Genomic DNA, 18,090 nt, shown 5'->3' on the forward strand with positions numbered 1-18,090 from the left:
TGCACTGGGTGCCTTTAATAGGAAACTAACGGAACACCAGATAATTGGGAATTGTAAACAGGCAATTAGTACAATTGTAAACCAGCAGTTACTACAAGGGTAGTTGAATTCAAATAAGTAGCTCCACAGTTTTGAGAATTGCAAACCGGCTGTTACTTACTGCAATTGTAATCAGGCAGTCACTTACTGCAGGGGAAGTTGAATGTTAAATAAGTTGAACTAAAAACAAAAATGATTTCTGATATGAATGTTGACATTCTGTGCGCAAAACCTTTCAAAATCAGTTAAAAATATATAAATAAAATAAAAGGCACATTGTAGGCTACGTTGGCTACCTGAGGTGATTGTTTAAGATGTTTTTTATTTTTTACTTTTTTAACAGCAAAAAAAAGAGATTTAAAATCTGATTTCCAAGTGTCCTGGTCAAGACAGGCAGCAGTAGCCTACAGTCAGACATAGCCTACACACAAAGCATTGGAAAAATACAACTAAAACAGTCGGCAGGGGGGATATGCATGCAAGTCATTTCGGGAGGCTCAAGGAGGAGAGTAGGCTGATATTATTTTTATTAGCAAGAAAGTGCAAGCCAAAGACATATAGGGAGGCTCAAGAAGGAGAGTAATATAACATTTAAGCAATCGGATTTCAGATTAGCAACAAAGTGTAGTCTATAGACAGAACGCCTTACCTGGGAGAGTGTCTACGGCGGGGCCGTTACAACAGTCGGAAGGGTGAGGGACCCGAGGGTGGATATGATATAGAGAGACGGGACGGTTGAAACACAGCGATTTCCTCGAAAACCACGCAAGGCTTTCACGTCAAATTTCGTCACTACGTTCAGCACGCAAGACTGACCAACCCCGCGAAATTTCGTGTAATTACGTCCCACCGTTCAAATGTTATCCCCCGAACCTGTTTTCGAGAGCGCTAAGTAAAATCCTTCCTGCGGTAGTGTTTTTGTAATAAATAGATGTGTTTTTTGTTTCATGCCATAATAATATGACTATACAACAGATGAGTTAGTACTTAAACCTGTGCTAAAGTGTGCAATGTCAGAGTTTTGAAGTTTAGAGGTAAAAAAGGTGTCCCGGCTAAGTGTCAGTATAGCCGCGCTGTCGGGACGATTGAAACACTTGTTTCAAACGCAACAGGAGTCATGTTATCCGGTTGACGTGGTCGTTTTTGTTTAAAATAAATAAAAGGATGTTCGACTGTGTATCCCTAAACATGACTTAGGACTGGGAAATAAGTACATTTAATGCAAATGTAGTCGTCCAAAAGAAGAAAGGTTAGTTTTAATCGAAATGTGCATCTTCACAATTACGCACGGGCCATATATTTGAACCTATTTATATTATTTATTTATGTTATTAAATTTTAGCAATGACCAGTACACTCCTATGTTGTCCGGTATGTTGCATAAAAACAAGAGTAAGGTCAATAGTTTCTTTTTAAAATATGCTGTTTCATTCGTCCCGCATGTGTGTTTCAAACGTCCCGACTAGGCGGGGCGTTTGAAACAGATCTCAACTTACGTTCAAAGTTAAAAAAACAGCTCGATCATCCAAAATATATATTAAATTACACTTGTAACTAAGAGAACACACGTGTGAGTTGTTGATTACATGTTGAAATTATTTGTACAGGCCTACGTAACGTAGGCTAATCTTTGAAAAAGACGTTTAACTGAAAAGTGTTTCAATCGACCCGGTGTTGTGTCGAGACAACAGGTTAGGACCTAACCGTCCGTACCGTACCGCTCCGGCTGCAGTGGTCACATGAGCACTGGTGTGGAGTGTGTGGAGAAGCAACTTGTCGGACAGCCTCAGGACTGCTATTATAGTCGTAAGATATATCAAATTATAAAACAATAAAAATAGTGTTTAGCAGCTTCCATGGCTGTATCTTTGTCCAACACAGGCAATCGCAGACGAACTCCCCTTGGTATCTTTCTCCAAAAGTGCCCACAAATAAAGATGTAGGCTACACAAGCTTCGATTCTGTGTTTTCATGCCACTGCCCATGCTCTTGCACGGCGCATGCTCAGGGAGACCGAGGCGCGCAGTTATAACTATGTGCGAAGATTATGGTTGCGTTTTAGGAAGTGTGATCATTCTCAATTATGAATGCAGAGCAAAACCGTGAAGCATGAGACATCGAGAGGGTTAATTAATTAAATAAATAAAGGAAGAAGGAAGTGTGGGTGGGGCAGACAGACTCCACACAGACATTCCAGTGGGTGTGTTCAGCAGACAGGTAAGTCATGTCGCGACCTGCTCACCTGTTCTGCTGCTGCAGCAAGACACCACATTGATGTAGACGTGTTGTTGACATTCTCTCTCAGTTTCTCAGATTAATTTACTCTTCCCGACACACTGCTTTAAACCAGGGTTCCTACTAGTGATTCGTCGAGATTTGTTGTCCAGTCTGATTATGTCAGAAATCCGAGTGTATTACTCCAGTGTCAGCGGCTGTCTCAAGGTACCGTAATGGTTTTGTTTAATTTCACATTATATGTTATTTCTCATTTCATGTTACGACTCCCTAACTGAATACAAATGGATGCATGGATTTCAAATAACTTCCACGGCATCTCTTTACCTTGTCACTTTTAGTTACTTGCCTTTCGGGAGCTGTTCTCGCACAGTCTGTACTGTAGGCCTACTGTTCACTTTAGGAACAACAAGATAATCACCTGGCTCTGCGTTTGCATTTTTCTAGACGAAGAAACAACAGCAACACATACTAATGGTTTTGGACGGGAGAAAAATAGTCCACACTGACGTGGACGTTACCCAGGACCCTGAGAACAAGGACAAGATGAGGAGGATTGCCTGCAACGACGCAGCACTGCCTCCCCAGATATGCAACGGTGACCAATACTGCGGGGTGAGTCCTTCAAACCACGACTATGGCGACACATTAGTGTCTTGATCACTTGAAAACATTAGTCAGTTCTGCATTAGTCAACTTCGTCGTGCTCCTACAACAGCCACACCTCTGTGCTGGGGGGGGGGGGGGGGGGGGGGGGGGGGGGGGGGGGGGGGCTATGTGGGTGTGTTGCACATATTTTGCAAATATGTGCAGAACTGAATCATTGACCGCAATAGAGACTGTAGTAGCAGTACCAAAGTGTTTAAGTGTGTCTTCAAACTTCTCATACACACACAGACACACGCAAAATGACCAGTTGTCTTGTTGTATAATTAACTCTGTATGTCCTTCTTTCTATAGGACTATGAGGGTTTTTTGAATGCTGTAGAGGAGGAAAAATTGACAGAGTTCCTTAAACTCTGAAGACGACAAGGAAAAAGTGCATTTTTGCTGCTATCTTTTTTTTTTGAAAATACAAATAAAGGGCTGTATAATTATCCATGACTCAATAATTACTGTTGATGATTATCATTGCAGAGACACTTATTAGCCTACTATTCGTGGATTCTCTCTCAATTAATGCCACCCATTGTGCCAATATATTTTGAAGCATTATCTGTACGATTAGGCCTTTTTCTTTTGCTAATGACACATTTGTTTGAATTATTATTATTTAAAAAATTCAGTCCAAAATTCAGTGTTGTAAGTCCTTACCCTTGCAATGAGATATGTTAAATAAAGCCTGATATAGAATAGATTATACATTCATACACTACAAAAAGCATAAGCAAACAATTATTGAGTGATTTTAACACACCGATCCAGGGCTAAGCCTCAATGGTTTCGGTGTGCGATTGGGTCAAAGGAAGCGTTTAAAAAGCAGGCAGTGATTTGTACACTGATTAAATGCACAGACTTTGACAATCTTGCCTAGGGCGCTATGTTAGCCAGAGCCGGCTATAGGAAAGCTGTACATTGATAAACCTTCAGTTAGGGAACCTTTGTATTGCGTGACAACGACCAGTAGAGGTCGCTCCAAGATCTCATAATCGCCAATATTTGCCCCATGGAACGTTCACATACAATAAAACTATGTAACCGTGTATAGTTTAAGCAGCAATGAATAAATGAGCAACCCTCTGTTTGTCAACATGTGTTCCCTTTGCCCGATTCAAGTTGATTAACCAAACCGTCTGATGCAGTTACTTCAATTACTTGGAGAAGTTTGTATTTCATTCCATACCTTTGCCAATAACCTCCAAATGTTTCCATATTCTTACTTTATGAAACTGTGCTGGAGGGTCGTGGCTCTGTGTAAACACTGGGAGGCTGGAAGCTAGTATAGTATTGTAACTGGCTGCCTATAATTAATTAATATCAGTTAATTTGTATTATTCGAGAGAGAGAGACAATCAAACGGTCTGTTTTATTCAGACACAGGAATATTCCACTTCCGACTTTATATTAGGAATTACTCTTTAGGATGGAGTTATTAAAAACGTTTTATGAAATCGTGTCATCCTTCGGCGAGAAGTGACTCATGAATATTCAATAAGTATGTGTTTATAAAACCTGCACATGCATGTTAAAACAAATGTGGTTTGTGCTTCCGGATCCCCAGGATTCCAGGCAGCACTTCTCGCCTCACACACATTTTGGACCATTAGCCAGTTTTCCCAGCAGACATTTGAATTCAAAATACAAATACAAATAGTCTCCTGATAATCTGACCAACATACACCCCCCACACACCACACACACACACACACACACACACACACACACACACACACACACACACACACACACACACACACACACACACACACACACACACACACACACACACACACACACACACACACACCTCATTTAAACATCTGTTGGTTATTTATCTGTGATGGTGAAACAGCAATGTGGTGGACATCTGTCCTGCATAAACCCACTCACTTAGAATGAACAACATGCTTAGAAGATACCTCGTCCACCTTCCTGTATATTGATTTGGGCTCAAAATAGTAACACAGGTTTAGATTAACATATGCCAGCGGCGATAGATATAAAGACTTGATTTGAACAGAGGGGGAGATTGTATTTTTTGGTCAAGTGTCTTTGTTAAAGTTCCTTTAATGGCAATGGTGTGCCATTGCTGAGTAGGCCTACTTCCAGCCCAGGATCTGTGGTGCTGTTTCACCCCTGAAGTCCTGCTATAATAAAATAGAAGGACTGCAGCTTGATCCAAGATTACTGGCCAGTGATATCATCCTTGGCCCTGAAAAAGTGAATAAAGATAATTAATAGAAATAAATGTTATCCTATCCTCACATTACCTTCTCCTCAAAGATGTCAGCAATGCACACAACGTCTAAACACAAATGCGATTCAACTATTTAAAAATGTACTACTTTACACTCATTAAATAATAGAGGCATGTTGGATTTTCCTGAATTATTGAGTTTTGAATGTGAAAGTCATTTAAATCCATTTTTATTAGTTGAAATAGTTGTTCTTTCTTCCAATTGAAAAATACATTTTAATGTAAATTTGAAGGGCTTCTGGCCTCCATTATGGTCGATTGTGACAAAGATCTGGTGTTAAACCACATCTCAGACTAAACAAAACACAAATGTGATGAGGTTGTCACTTAGCCTGGCTCTGCCCGCCTAAGTACTTCCGCTCAATTTGAATTTCCCTTCAGTTGACTCTCTGTACAAATGAAAGTACGAGAGTCTGGTAGGACCAGGCTAGTTAGTACTGGACTCTAAGAAGTTGAGATTTTTCATGAACCTTAACATTTACTTCATAACATGAGAGTAGGATAGTGTAGAAGCATAGGGTGACTGACTCCCAACCGAAAGGTTTGTTGTTCGATTCCCACGGTCACCAGTCTACCTGTGAGCATGATTTCAGAACCCCCTACCTGCTCTTAAATTACATGTATCCAAGGTTGCTTTGGATAAAAGTACCGGCTTAATAAAATCATCAGAAAATCTATATAACTATTTCTTTCTTACCAATTCAGCCAGAACCAATAACAACCATGATGAGCCAGGGGATGAATGCAAAGTATTTATGTATATATATATATATATATATATATATATATATATGTTTATAAATGTATATATCTCTTCAACATAACTGCATAACAACATATTCATAGAACACACACTGTAAGTATACAACAGAATCACCAGACACTTGATATGATGGCGGTGAGGAACATGGCTTTCAAGGCAGCTTCCCTTTTGGTGACCCCAGTCCAAGCGGTGTGCCAACTTCTGTGTATAGTCATTTCAAAGCTTCAGCAAACTTAAAAAAAAAAAAAATGAAATAAATACTGTACAAGAAGTAAGAACATATACGTAATGCTATGTTTTTTTTATATTTTTTGTTCTTTTCTCTTTAGAAATCACCAGAATAAAAAGTTCTCGACAATAGAACAGCTTGATAAGCATTTTGAGGACAGGAGCAATTTCCCCTTTTTGAAAACCTCTTTCTAATATTCCAAACATAGATAGAAATATATATTTATACACTCATATTTGGAATATTAAAATATAAGACGACATCTAGTATGCATATATATATATATATATATATATATACACATATATATATATATATGTATATATATAATTTATATAAAGTGCCTTCCTTCATCATCGGTGATCAAACAGCGTGAATGATAGCATACATCTGGGGAAAAAATCCTGAAATAGTTTGGGCGCGTCAGCCCATAGAAGTAGAGTAGATAGAAGGGCTTCTTCCCAGAGCATCATGGTATTTAGTTGTGTTCATCAATGTTGACACAGGAATCATAATGATAATGATGGTAATAATTATAATATAATAATAATACCAATAATAATATGATAGTAATAATTATAAAATAATACACATAATTAAAAGGCTGAATATTGTCATGATGCCTCGACAGTGATAATGACTTCTCATTGCTTCTTTCTCTCCTAATATTCTTGTAATTAAAATCATGAGGAAGCTTATTTCAAAAGGATCGCCCGGTCTGTTAATTTAAGCTCTATGTGGTCGATCCCCCGCAGTACTCCCATATAACAACATGTATAAAAAAATGAATTCAACGACCTGGAATAATAACACACAAAATAAATGATCTTAACACCATTACTGATCCAGAGTGAACCTAATTCGAGCTTCAACCGGTTGAATACACTCAATGCACTTTTTGCGCTGGGGACAATTTGTGCTCTGGGGACAAGGTAAAGACCATTTAAGACCATTGGACACATACGTGTTGTGGTTCTTGCTGTCCTAATTGATGCTGAAAAACATCACTCTCGAATCACGGTTACATACTTGGAGCCCTTTCCTTCGTTGGTTTTTGTTTTAGACTTAATTCCATCTCTTGATATTTATAACCTCCAGGTTCAGCGATAACTAATCTGTTTGAGCTCAACCATCTGGAATGACTAATTAGCAAAAGCCCAGAATAAGAAGTGCATTTAATGAGTGGAGTCAGCCGGTTCAATGCATTGGGTGGAACAAGTACTGAAAATACTGTCTCACTCCCTGAACCCTGAACTGTCCATCCTTGTGGTTTGATCTGATTTACAAGCGTCTATATTCCCAAAGAGATTAATTAATGGAAAGTTCAAGTCCTCAAAATGAGAGTTTGTTATCTCCTCACCCTGATGTCAGTTGGAATTCCAGAGCAGCTTTAACCTCCACGTCACATAGATGAGGCTAGTGTAGCACGCAAGTAGCCATTTGCACGAGACAATAGTAAAGGGAATAAACGTTATTTGAATTAATTTACTTTAGAAATAGTTTTGAAATTATGAATTATGAAATACTGACATGTTTGATAGGAGATTTTAAACCTTTAAGAACCAACTCTTCCTTAACCATGCTTCACTATGCTTCATGTTCTAAAATTCGCGAATTATTCTATGGTCAAATTAGTTTGACTTATTTCCGTCCATCCTGACCCGAGTACTTTCATCAACACCGACTTTGAAATTCTAAACTAGCTTAGCAGCTTCGCCAGAGTAGCAATAAATCATTATAATAAATAATTAGTTCAAATCTGCACTTTGCACTTACTGAAACCGACTCATCGTTTCCTACGGTAAAACACACAGTCAAGATGGTAACCACATGTTGCAAATGTTGACCGCTTGTGTTCCAGGACACAATCAAAAAGACAACAAAAAATACTGCCAGCAGGTAGACATCCTGCTTACATGCACAAAAATATACTAAACAAAAAAGCCTGATGTCATGCCAGATGTGTAAACGGGGCGAGCACCGGTATGATACTGCATTGTTTTGTTATATTCACGTGAATCAGTTCATAGCTCGGCTCCTGTCTGAGATCAGGACACCTGCGTCAGAAACTTCCGACCACCAACCCTTCACCGCTAACTTTGAAGCCACCCAAAACATCCAACACCGTATGTCTTTGCATGCCAACAACGCTTTGACAATAACAGATGCATGATTTAGAAGACATATTTAATAAAAGGGAACCCCCCCCCCCCCAACACACATCTCGTGTTACGGGGACCGGCCCATCGGGATCTCAGGGTGAAGTGGAGGTTTTGGCTGTGTTCTCTCTCTCTCTCCCTTCCTCCCCCCTTCCCTCAGTACTCCCTGGCCTCCTCCAGCTCGTTCAGAAACACGTCTTGGTGAGGGTTCTCGGGGCACGCCAGCCCGCGGTTGGGCGGCCGCACGGCGTGGAAGCGGCTCCAGTCCCCCCGGCAGAGGATCCAGGGCAGCACGTCCACCTTGAAGTGCAGCTCGGGGGAGAACTCGGTGCTGACCAGGTTGGGCGTGCCGGCGCCCTTCCCCCGCGTGAGCAGCCGCCCGCGCTCGTCGTAGCAGCACTGCTGCGCCGCCAGCGTGGAGGAGTCGCCGGAGAGCGCGGAGCGGAGGCAGGAGCGCGCCGACGGCTTGTACACGTCCAGGCGCTCGGCGGGCCCGCTGGCGTCGCGCCACCGGAAGGGCCGGCCGCGGGCCTCGTCGTGGAGGCTGACCACCGCGTAGGCCGCCGCCGGCGGGTAGGAGCAGGGGCAGCCGGGCAGCTCGGACAGCACCTGGTGCAGGTACCGCTGGAGGAAGTCGCTCTTGCAGCTCAGCCACTTCTCGCAGGTGTCCACGTCTGGAGGTGAGAGGGAGGAGGACGCACGCATTACGGCCGGGGTGATTACGGAGCCTGAGCTCTACCGCTGCAAATCGCTTCTTCTAAAACCAAGTCCTTCCCTGTTCCTCTCGAGGTAAGTTTCACCGACTGAGTTTCGTTGGCTATATGCTATTTAGTTATTTTGGGGGTGCTTTTATTCACAGGGAGTAACATACGTTTCATTAAGGAAAAGCTTGGGTCAGACCAGGGGTCGGCAACCTTTTGTATCAAAAGAGCCATTTTGGCCCATCTCCCGCAAATTTTTTTTTTTGTGACACTCTGTAAAAAAACAACAAACTTTAATGCTGTAAACCCTTCTCGCTCAGTATTCGTTCGTGCAATTGGCTGTCAACGGTGGATGCTGCTGATTGGCGGCTCACTGGCATGTCCCGCCTCCTGCCAATGGCAGCATCTAGGCTACTTCCTGATGCCAGATGCCAGTTAAAGATTTAACTCCTACTGGGATTAGCCACCTGCAAATCAACGAAGCTTTGTCATTCACTCCCCCCCTCACGGTAGCGCAATTGCGCATTCATTGCGACCTCTCGTTTAGTTGACGATATATATTAAAAAAAATATATATATATATATTTTATTTTTTTGAAGAAAACTGCAGGGAGCCACGGCTGAGGGGCTAAAGAGCCGCATGCGGCTCCGGAGCCGCAGGTTGCCGACCCCTGGGTCAGACGATAGCCGATAGTTTCTGAGATGGCCTGACCCATAGCTGTTCCTAAATGTCACATACGTGACTTTTCATAGGGATATGGGGTCAGGCAATTTAATCAAGCGTTTAGGAATGAAGACAATGGGTTTCATACCAAGACCTTCTCAGCTTGGCGACAGACACCCTGACCACCCCCCTCAGGAAATACAAACCAAACACAGCTCAACCGACCTGTCCCGAAGGGTTCTGTGCCGTTCTCCATCTCAAAGGGGAAGGGCTCCACCAATGTGTTGACATCATCTACGAAAAGCAAAGACGACGCTTATGAAGGCCATAGCTCCAACCAGTAGAGGCACCCCACCACCACAGACAGTGTGTTAAAGTACATATTCACAAAAAGCTAGATCCAACTAACCAGGACAAAGTTCCTGGTCACATCTGGAGGCCTCGGTCAGGGTGCAGGAGTAGCCACACGACTTGGTTCTCTTGCGTTCTCCTTGGCCACAGGTCACCGAGCAGGGGGTCCAGGCAGACCAATCCTCTGTCTCCTTCTCTGTGGGAAGCCAAACAGGAGGGGAACCACCCATCCAGTCAATTTTACCCTGTGTTTCCCCACAACAACAAGACGTCATTTCAAACGTGATCCCTGCATTCGGCCTCTCTCTAGGCGCCACAGTGCAGCGCCCAGGGAGCTACCCCAGGTCTAATTCCGGAGCACTGGCAGGATTATTCACCTAACATTTATGTATTTTGGTGTGGGAGGAAACCAGAGCATCCGGAGAACACTGAAACTCCACAAAGAAAGGTGACAGCTGGGTTTGTACAAAAGGCCTTATTGCTATGCTTAGCGTCCTGTAAACGTACACGTGTTTAATCGATCCAGAATCCATCCGTCTTTAGATTTTATGTGTACTCAACCCTCAAACTCTGATAATTGATACTTTTGACACCAATAACAAACAATGCTTGAACAGTCATTGTTGCTTGGGGTAGCTGGCGGTATTTAAGAATTGCTGCACTTTTCTCCCGAGGAATGTTCTGGCCCCTAATATGGAAGAGACAGAATGTTCTGGACCCTAATTCATAGAATGTTGTATAGGCTGCCATAGTCAATACCAAATGGCAATTATTTCCCCCTGTGATGTAAACTTTCCCATACAACCATTAGTCATTCAGGTCGTATGTTATGTACCCTTCAGTGAATTAAAGAGGGAGAGAGAAACAGAGTCAGGGTGACTAGGGTGGGTGGATCAGTGTGCAGTGTTAATGACATGGAGACATGTTTTAAAAAAAGAAGTAATTTCCAATTAAAGGAGAAGGGTGCAGTAATACCAGCCTGGGTGCTCCCTTTGCCCTCGTGGGTGCTGCCCGACGGCCATGTGACCCGGGTCTCAGAAGGGTTTTAATTACGGGATGGGTTAAAATAGGCGGCCTTGATTTAGGCCTAAGCAGCGTTTAGATCTCACCAAATCACAGGCAATTTTGCTGGATTCTTTTAATGTATTTTCTCTGGCTAGACGGTTTGTTCTTGGATCCACATTTATATTATTTGGCGGATGCAGTGTAGGACACATGGCTTTGACTGTTTTGTTGTTTTTATCCATCTTATCTAACTACTGTGCTGGAGCACCTCCACACGTGAGGCACGGGATTACACTGGTCTGGGCTAATCAGATCCATACAGCGCCTGGGGTCGACCACAGCAAAGGCCAACACAAGCTTCTGTGAAATATAACGTCTGTTTCCTAAAGGCCATTAAGACCTTCAGAAGGGGTGCCAATATCATCCTTCCTCTCTGCGTCCTGCAAAAAAATCGTACAAATGATCCAACCACATGTGCTCATTTAATCTGTCATTTCCTATTTCCACCCGGGGTTCTTAAACTCTGTCTCTGTACGAGACCCATGCCTGCCGAGACGGTAGGCTTTTTTTTTTTCCCACCGGAAGAAAGCAGGAAGATAAACAACAAACAACAAAGCCATAAATGCTAGGGCCGAGTCCTTGATAGCCCCTCAAAAATTCTTGAACTGGCTCGTAGCGCCTGGCCGCGGAGGGCAGTGAGGGCCACCGGGGTCCGGGATGGATGGGGCCACGGGGGCCCGTGGGATGGATGGGGGCACGGGGGCCCGTGGGATGGATGAAAGAACCAGCCGAATGGCCCCTGTCATTCTGGATCCCCAATCTGCCCTCTAATTGTCCGCAAAGCCGCGGGCTGTTTTGTCCCTGCAGCACAGTGGCGGCCTCACGCTGCCATTAGCGAGCGCATCGGCTCCGTCTTCAAAAGACGGGCCTCTACAAACCAGCACGACCAGTGTCCACTTCAAAGTGCCCCGGAGCCCACAATGGCATGATGGTCTAGTGCCCATGTTCCCGCTCCTGGCATGCACCGGCCCACTCTGGCAGTTAGGACGGGCTATGCCGCCATCCGCCAAAGTCAATATCTCTCAATATTCTCCCTCCCTCTCTCTCTTTCACTCTCTCTCCCCCCCCCCTCTCTCTCCCCTCTCTCTCTCTCTCTCTCTCTCTCTCTCTCTCTCTCTCTCTCTCTCTCTCTCTCTCTCTCTCTCTCTCTCTCTCTCTCTCTCTCTCTCTCTCTCTCTCTCTCTCTCTCTCTCTCTCTCTCTCTCTCTCTCTCTCTCTCTCTCTCTCTCTCTCTCTCTCTCTCTCTCTCTCTCTCTCTCTCTCTCTCCAAACATTCCAGCCCTTTTCATAGTTAATTGTATATCATTCCATACAACAAGCTCAAAACCTACCAGGGAACCTATTCATTTTTTCCCTAATTATCTCAAACAAATGCGGTTATATCTGTTGCAGTTAAAAATAATTTGGAAGCAGTAATTACTTGCTCCCCCCAGGAAGCCACACGGAACACAATGTGAAATATGCTCAAGCGCAAATATTTTAATACGGCCATAATGGCAGACGGTGAGCACTTGGCAATGCTCACCATAGTAGCTCTGCATTGGATCCCAGCCCTCGTTCCAGCGGCTATCCCAGTCCCCTCCTACGCCACTGGGAAGGGGCTCCTCACTGCCATAGTCCAAGGAGTAGTCTTCTTCCTCCTCCTCTTCCATCTCCTCCTCCTCCTCTCCGATGTCGTCCAGACCCGAGCGGCCAGTGCTGTCCTCGCTGGAGTCGGCATCGGTGTATCCCCAGAAGAGAGGCCAGAAGAGCTTCTTCCCACCCAGCCAGTCGATGGTGGAGGACGGGGCAGAGGGCGGCTGCCAGTCCTTATCCTTGGACAGGTCCATCTCCACCTCCATCTGGGGCTCATCCACCACTTCGATGGTCACCTGGGGCGTGAGAACGTGGTCAGACGTCTGTATAAAACGTAAACTCTAAACGCCGATGACGTCTGTATCATGATGCGAGCAGTCTACCGCTTCTGAAGCTCAAAAAGGAAATGCAGCAGAGTGATCAATTATGCTGATAAACGCTGCAGACACACTCGTTTGTAGTTGATCGTTGATCTTTTGAACACATGAGCATTGGGTGACGAACGTATTTGGGGCTAGTGAACCATCTCCACAAATTATCGGTGTATATCGGGATGGCCCCGAACTTTGTTCAGCCAGCCAGAGATGAGCACGATCACTGAGACAGATCAAACCAACCTAGCTCTAAGATGAGCCACCTTCCTTAGCTCCGAATGAGTCATCAACTTCCGACATGTTCAATTAGGGGGCAATAAAAGGAGATAAACTCAAATCAGCGTACGATTCTCGGTTATTTATTTTTTCATCCTATAAGAATCTCAAAGATGCTCTTTGAGTCACTGGGAATGCATTCTTTAATTAACTTTATTTGTATCTACCAACTTGAGTTTCACCATTTCTATGAAATGTCCTCTTGGTAATATAGTCCTTCTATAAACTCCTTCTATAATAAAGGAGTTTCCCTCACCACTACACACCCCGAGCCACCTATGTGAGCAAGCCTTAAAAGGCCTCATCAAAAGCAGCCCTCCCTCCCACCTCCACTCATACCTCCATCTAAGCCAGAGACAACCAACGTGACACCTCACCTGTATATTGGGGTTCTGAGAGCTGATGTCAGCGTTGGCCAGGTCTGGGAAGTTCTTGAGGTCCAGGATGAAGGGTTTGGTCTCTTCTTCTGGTTCCGGCTGGGGCAGGACCCCCACCGAGCGATGCGGTGATAGGGAGCCCCTCCTCTTGAGCCCGTGGATCTCGGGCAGGATACTCTGGACCTGGTTATGCTCCTCCGGTTCCTGTGCCATGTTCTGAACCTCATCCTTCTGGACAGCAGCCTGGGTCTGACCAAGGAAGACATGTTGTTCATTAATGTGTGGCCTTAACGATTTAGTTTGCATGCAAAGCATCTTTTAGATACAGGTCATTAATGAGACGGATGGGACTAGGGGCAACGCTCTCCAAGATGACTTCAGGTTGGCCTGTCGGCATTGGGGCTCAAACCCAGAACCTTTCGGCAGAGAGGATTAACAAATCACATCTAGTGGGGTCCGGCGACAACAGAACAATAATAGCCAATGGCCATCGGCCCATTTCTTGTGTTCTCGTTTCCAGGACCGAAATATCCAGCATTTCACAGCTCTGTTTTCTTTCTTTTTTTAAAAGCCATCAAGGCACCCAAGCATTCCTCCAATCAGCAGACCCCGACCTCGCCGCCCACCCCCCACCCCCCACCACCACCACCCCCCGTTTCCCACAGCAGCCAGGGCACCCAGGCCCTCTGGACAAAGAAGGGGCCTGTGTAGCATGGATCCCCATGCTACACAGGCCCCTCTCTTAGTCAGAGGGCCCTGGGATGCCCTGGACCCTGCCTGTGGGCAAGGGGGGGTTGTGGTGGTGGGGGGTGGGGACTTCGCCATGGGGCCAGGCGAGGTCGTTGGGGGGAGGGGCCGGGGGGGTTTAGTTATTATGGCGGCACATATCTGTGGACAAACAACATCTGAGGTATGCCTAAATGTGTACGTCAAAGCCAGCTTTTACTCTTTATTAAAATGTATGCATGGCATCATTTTTGTTCCACCTCACTTTTGTTAAAAATAAATGTCTCGATGCTCGTCTTTGACTGATCATCCTTTAGAAATGTATTTCATTTGTGATTCCTGCCCATGTAAATCCCTCCAAACGGCCTGTGTGATCGAAAGCTTCTCCATAAATAAACGTCCCTTGCCTTCACTGGAATCCTGTGATCCACACCTTTCCTGGTGAATGATACATGAACGCAGGAATCGGCATGGTGGATCGGTTGCGTCCATAAAATAAACACGATCTACTAAGGAGGATAGCTTCTTAAGTAATCCTTTTCTGTACCAATGCATCCTCACCAGGGGACCAATACAATCCTACACACAGTGTGGAAAACTGCTCACACACACACACACACACAAACGGACCAACGGACAGCTTGTTGCTTGCACCAGAGTCCGACAACAAGGAGGGAGGGGGGGAGGGGGGCACATACCTTCACCCCCCCCCCTCCTCCTCTCATCCTGTTGCACATCTGGATCGCGTGTTCCATTGCCCCGCATATCTCTCTCCTCCTTTCTACCCCCTCTGTGATCCCTCCACACGCCTCCTCCTCCTCCCCATCTCCTCGCCCAGCAGCAGCAGCGTGCGGGGACGATCAAAGCAGACTCCCGATGGCTGTATCTTAGCGTTGGCGAACAGCACCCTCGTCACCAACGCCCCCCCTCCCACCCCTGCTGGACGTCCCCGACCCCGACACGCATTAAGCCAGTGGAATAGGTTGACCGGCGGGGGGGGGGGGGGGGGGGGGGGCGGTAGGGTATACAGGTTTAAAGGGTTGAGTATACAGGGGTATAGAGTTTAGTGTACCGGCTTGTGTGGTTGAGTATACAGGGTCATAGGGTTGAGTGTGAAGGGTTATAGGGTTGCATTTACTGGGTCCGAGGTTTGAGTGAACAGGGTCATAGGGTTGAGTATACAGGCGTACGGGGTTGAGTTTACAGGGTTGTAGGGTGGAGTATACGGGGTTATAGGGTTGAGTGTGGAGGTGGAAGAAGCATGTGTGTGTATGTGTGGAGCGGGGGCTGGGGTGCACAGGCTATGTGGCAGGCCTTGATTTACGCAACCGTAAATATCAAAGGTTCTCCTGCGCCCGGCCGTTTCCAAACCATTACAGAAGAACAATAAACTATGGGGCCGCTTTGATCGCCTTTTTCAAATACAAAAATCAAAAAGAGGGGGGGGGGGGGGGGGGGCGCAAAACGAATGCCGGCGTGATGGAGTAGAGGGGGAGGCAACGCAGACAGAGGCCATTCTCTCCTCCCACCTCCTCCTCCTCCCACTACACCCCTATGAGATGAGAGACCCCCCGGGTGAGAAAAAACAGGAAATTCCACATTAACACAAAAAAGGGCCAACGTAAACAATCAGACTGGTGACCTTTGACCTCGCCCGTGCTCCGGAGGAAGCTCAGGAGGTATGACCTAGCATGGGGACAGTTACATAGGGCTGGTTACCTTACCGGGTGCATTAGAACTGCACAAACAGGTAGAAGGTCATATCTTCTGAAGAAAACCCCAGTTGATGACCATGGGTGACAAACACACACAGTCAATGGCATCTACAGCATCTCTTTCTTCTCTCTCTCTGTCTCCCCCCTCTCGGTCTCTCTCTCTCTCTCTCTCAAACCTGCTCCTCTTTGACATTTAACTGACATCAAACACATGGATGATATGAGTGAGGCAGCGCGACAGGATATCTATGGGAGGAAAAAAGTTCAAAGGCACGGCCCACATACACACACTCAAACCCAAACACACCAAAACACACACACACACACACACACACACACACACACACACACACACACACACACACACACACACACACACACTATTTTCATACGAATCATTCACTTGAAATCACAACATTCACACAGTACACTAAACACACCCGATCTATTTTCATTTTCACTTGAATACACAACACACACAGTACACACAGTACACACAAGCTTCCCAGGGGCTGGAAACCGTCTCTGATACCTTAAATGGATGGAGAGAAGGAACCTGACATTATATAGCGTACTGCGATCCGAGCTGGATACACTGCATTTCGTTTCTGCTCTGCATGCCTCCAATTTTTGCTTTTACAACAAAAACAAAAGTTTCCTACGGTGGAAGATATATGTAGTGAAGGGCCAAGATAAGTGATCTGATCAAATTAGCAATTTATTGCATGTCCTCCGCAGGTGTGATCAAGTGCATCGTCGCGAGAGCTACTCGAGACACGTGTTGCTGAGCTGGTTTAGAAAAGTACGTTAGAACAACAACACTCAATTCAAAAATAAACTCTGAACTCTTACCTCCAGAGACAGGCCGTTGTGGTGCAGTCTGTGGGCAACGTTCTTGTGTCTGGTGGGGAAGCCCGTCACAACACTAGCGACAAGTAGAAGCCAAATCATCAAGACCTTTCCAAATCTCCCGGCAAGTTGACGCATCTTCTCACCGAATTGCTTCTTTCGAAGATTTTGCTTCACGTTGAATCTCGTCTATTCTATCCCCTCTTGTTCGGCTTGGACTATGGACCACCACTGGTTATTTTTAGAAATAGAGGAGTTCCCTGTCTATCGGTTTATAAGAACAAGTGGTTTTCCCGACTTGCCAGCTTCACAGTCTCGCACTTTATGAAGACGCGCGCCAGTGCTCCAGTGAAACCAACACGCGCTCCATGTCTCCTATCAGCGACTCTCTCAGTTATCTCTGTCCATACGGCGGAGTCCAGGTCGCACTTCACTGTCTCCATAAAATCACTTTGGCGCGCTTTAAGTACCGAGAAAAGCCTTAATTCCCACGCGCAAATCTCCCCATCCGCACCGGCGCGCGCTTCTTCGACTACTTTAAAATGTGAGTCATCTCCTCGCGTGTGGGTGTTCTCTTCCAATACATTGACATCTGGAGTTCATGGTGTAGACTATGCTACGCGTTTTACCTCTGCCGCGTTAATCCATTACCCAGTCGAAGTTCATCCTGGTTCGGTAGTGTTTATGTGTGTCTCTGTGCGATTGCCGCATGCCGAACGCGTTCGCTAAATTGGTCTTTTTACGCACGCTTTCAGATGTCCTGAAATGGGACCGATGCTGAAGAAGTTGGGATGTGGGCGGTGCATTGCTCATACTTCTATAAGGGAGGGGGGGAGGAGGGGGCGCTTTGAGGTTGTCGTTCACGGAGTAGCTAGAAAGGGTTCAAGAATGTTGGATTAGCGCAATGCCATGGTGCGTAATTGAGCAAATTAGACGCGTTCCAACTTCGAGCGGTCAAAATGTGGACGGTATCAATGTCCATCTCTCTATAATCGTTAGTGTGTGTGTGTGTGTGTGTGTGTGTGTGTGTGTGTGTGTGTGTGTGTGTGTGTGTGTGTGTCTGTGTGCGTGCGTG

At 45.4% G+C, this 18,090-nt stretch overlaps 2 protein-coding genes across 2 annotated transcripts; one reads left to right on the plus strand and one right to left on the minus strand.

Moving 5' to 3' along the window:
* The first annotated feature begins 2,277 nt into the window (after positions 1–2,277).
* On the plus strand, positions 2,278–4,018 carry zgc:153284 (uncharacterized protein LOC751696 homolog). The gene is made up of 3 exons (XM_060041830.1): positions 2,278–2,481; positions 2,722–2,889; positions 3,235–4,018. The coding sequence occupies exons 1-3, from the start codon at positions 2,434–2,436 to the stop codon at positions 3,295–3,297; spliced, it is 279 nt and encodes a 92-aa protein (XP_059897813.1). The 5' UTR covers positions 2,278–2,433; the 3' UTR covers positions 3,298–4,018.
* A 2,149-nt stretch (positions 4,019–6,167) lies between these two features.
* On the minus strand, positions 6,168–18,069 carry ism2b (isthmin 2b). Its single transcript, XM_060041829.1, has 6 exons — positions 17,019–18,069; positions 13,726–13,974; positions 12,649–12,994; positions 10,117–10,254; positions 9,933–10,001; positions 6,168–9,016 (listed from the first exon to the last, which is right to left on the minus strand). The coding sequence occupies exons 1-6, from the start codon at positions 17,151–17,153 to the stop codon at positions 8,499–8,501; spliced, it is 1,455 nt and encodes a 484-aa protein (XP_059897812.1). The 5' UTR covers positions 17,154–18,069; the 3' UTR covers positions 6,168–8,498.
* Positions 18,070–18,090: the final 21 nt, after the last annotated feature.

Source organism: Gadus macrocephalus, chromosome 21 (genome assembly GCF_031168955.1).
Source record: "Gadus macrocephalus chromosome 21, ASM3116895v1".
NCBI lineage: Eukaryota > Metazoa > Chordata > Actinopteri > Gadiformes > Gadidae > Gadus > Gadus macrocephalus.

Coding starts and splice junctions, on each gene's coding strand:
- ism2b (XM_060041829.1), bottom strand. CDS start 17,153: ATGCGTCAACTTGCCGGGAGATTTGGAAAGGTCTTGATGATTTGGCTT. Junction 10,255..12,648: donor TCCAATGCAGAGCTACTATG/GTGAGCATTGCC, acceptor GGCTTCCCACAG/AGAAGGAGACAGAGGATTGG. Junction 10,002..10,116: donor TGACCAGGAACTTTGTCCTG/GTTAGTTGGATC, acceptor TGCTTTTCGTAG/ATGATGTCAACACATTGGTG.
- zgc:153284 (XM_060041830.1), top strand. CDS start 2,434: ATGTCAGAAATCCGAGTGTATTACTCCAGTGTCAGCGGCTGTCTCAAG. Junction 2,482..2,721: donor GTGTCAGCGGCTGTCTCAAG/GTACCGTAATGG, acceptor GCATTTTTCTAG/ACGAAGAAACAACAGCAACA. Junction 2,890..3,234: donor ACGGTGACCAATACTGCGGG/GTGAGTCCTTCA, acceptor TTCTTTCTATAG/GACTATGAGGGTTTTTTGAA.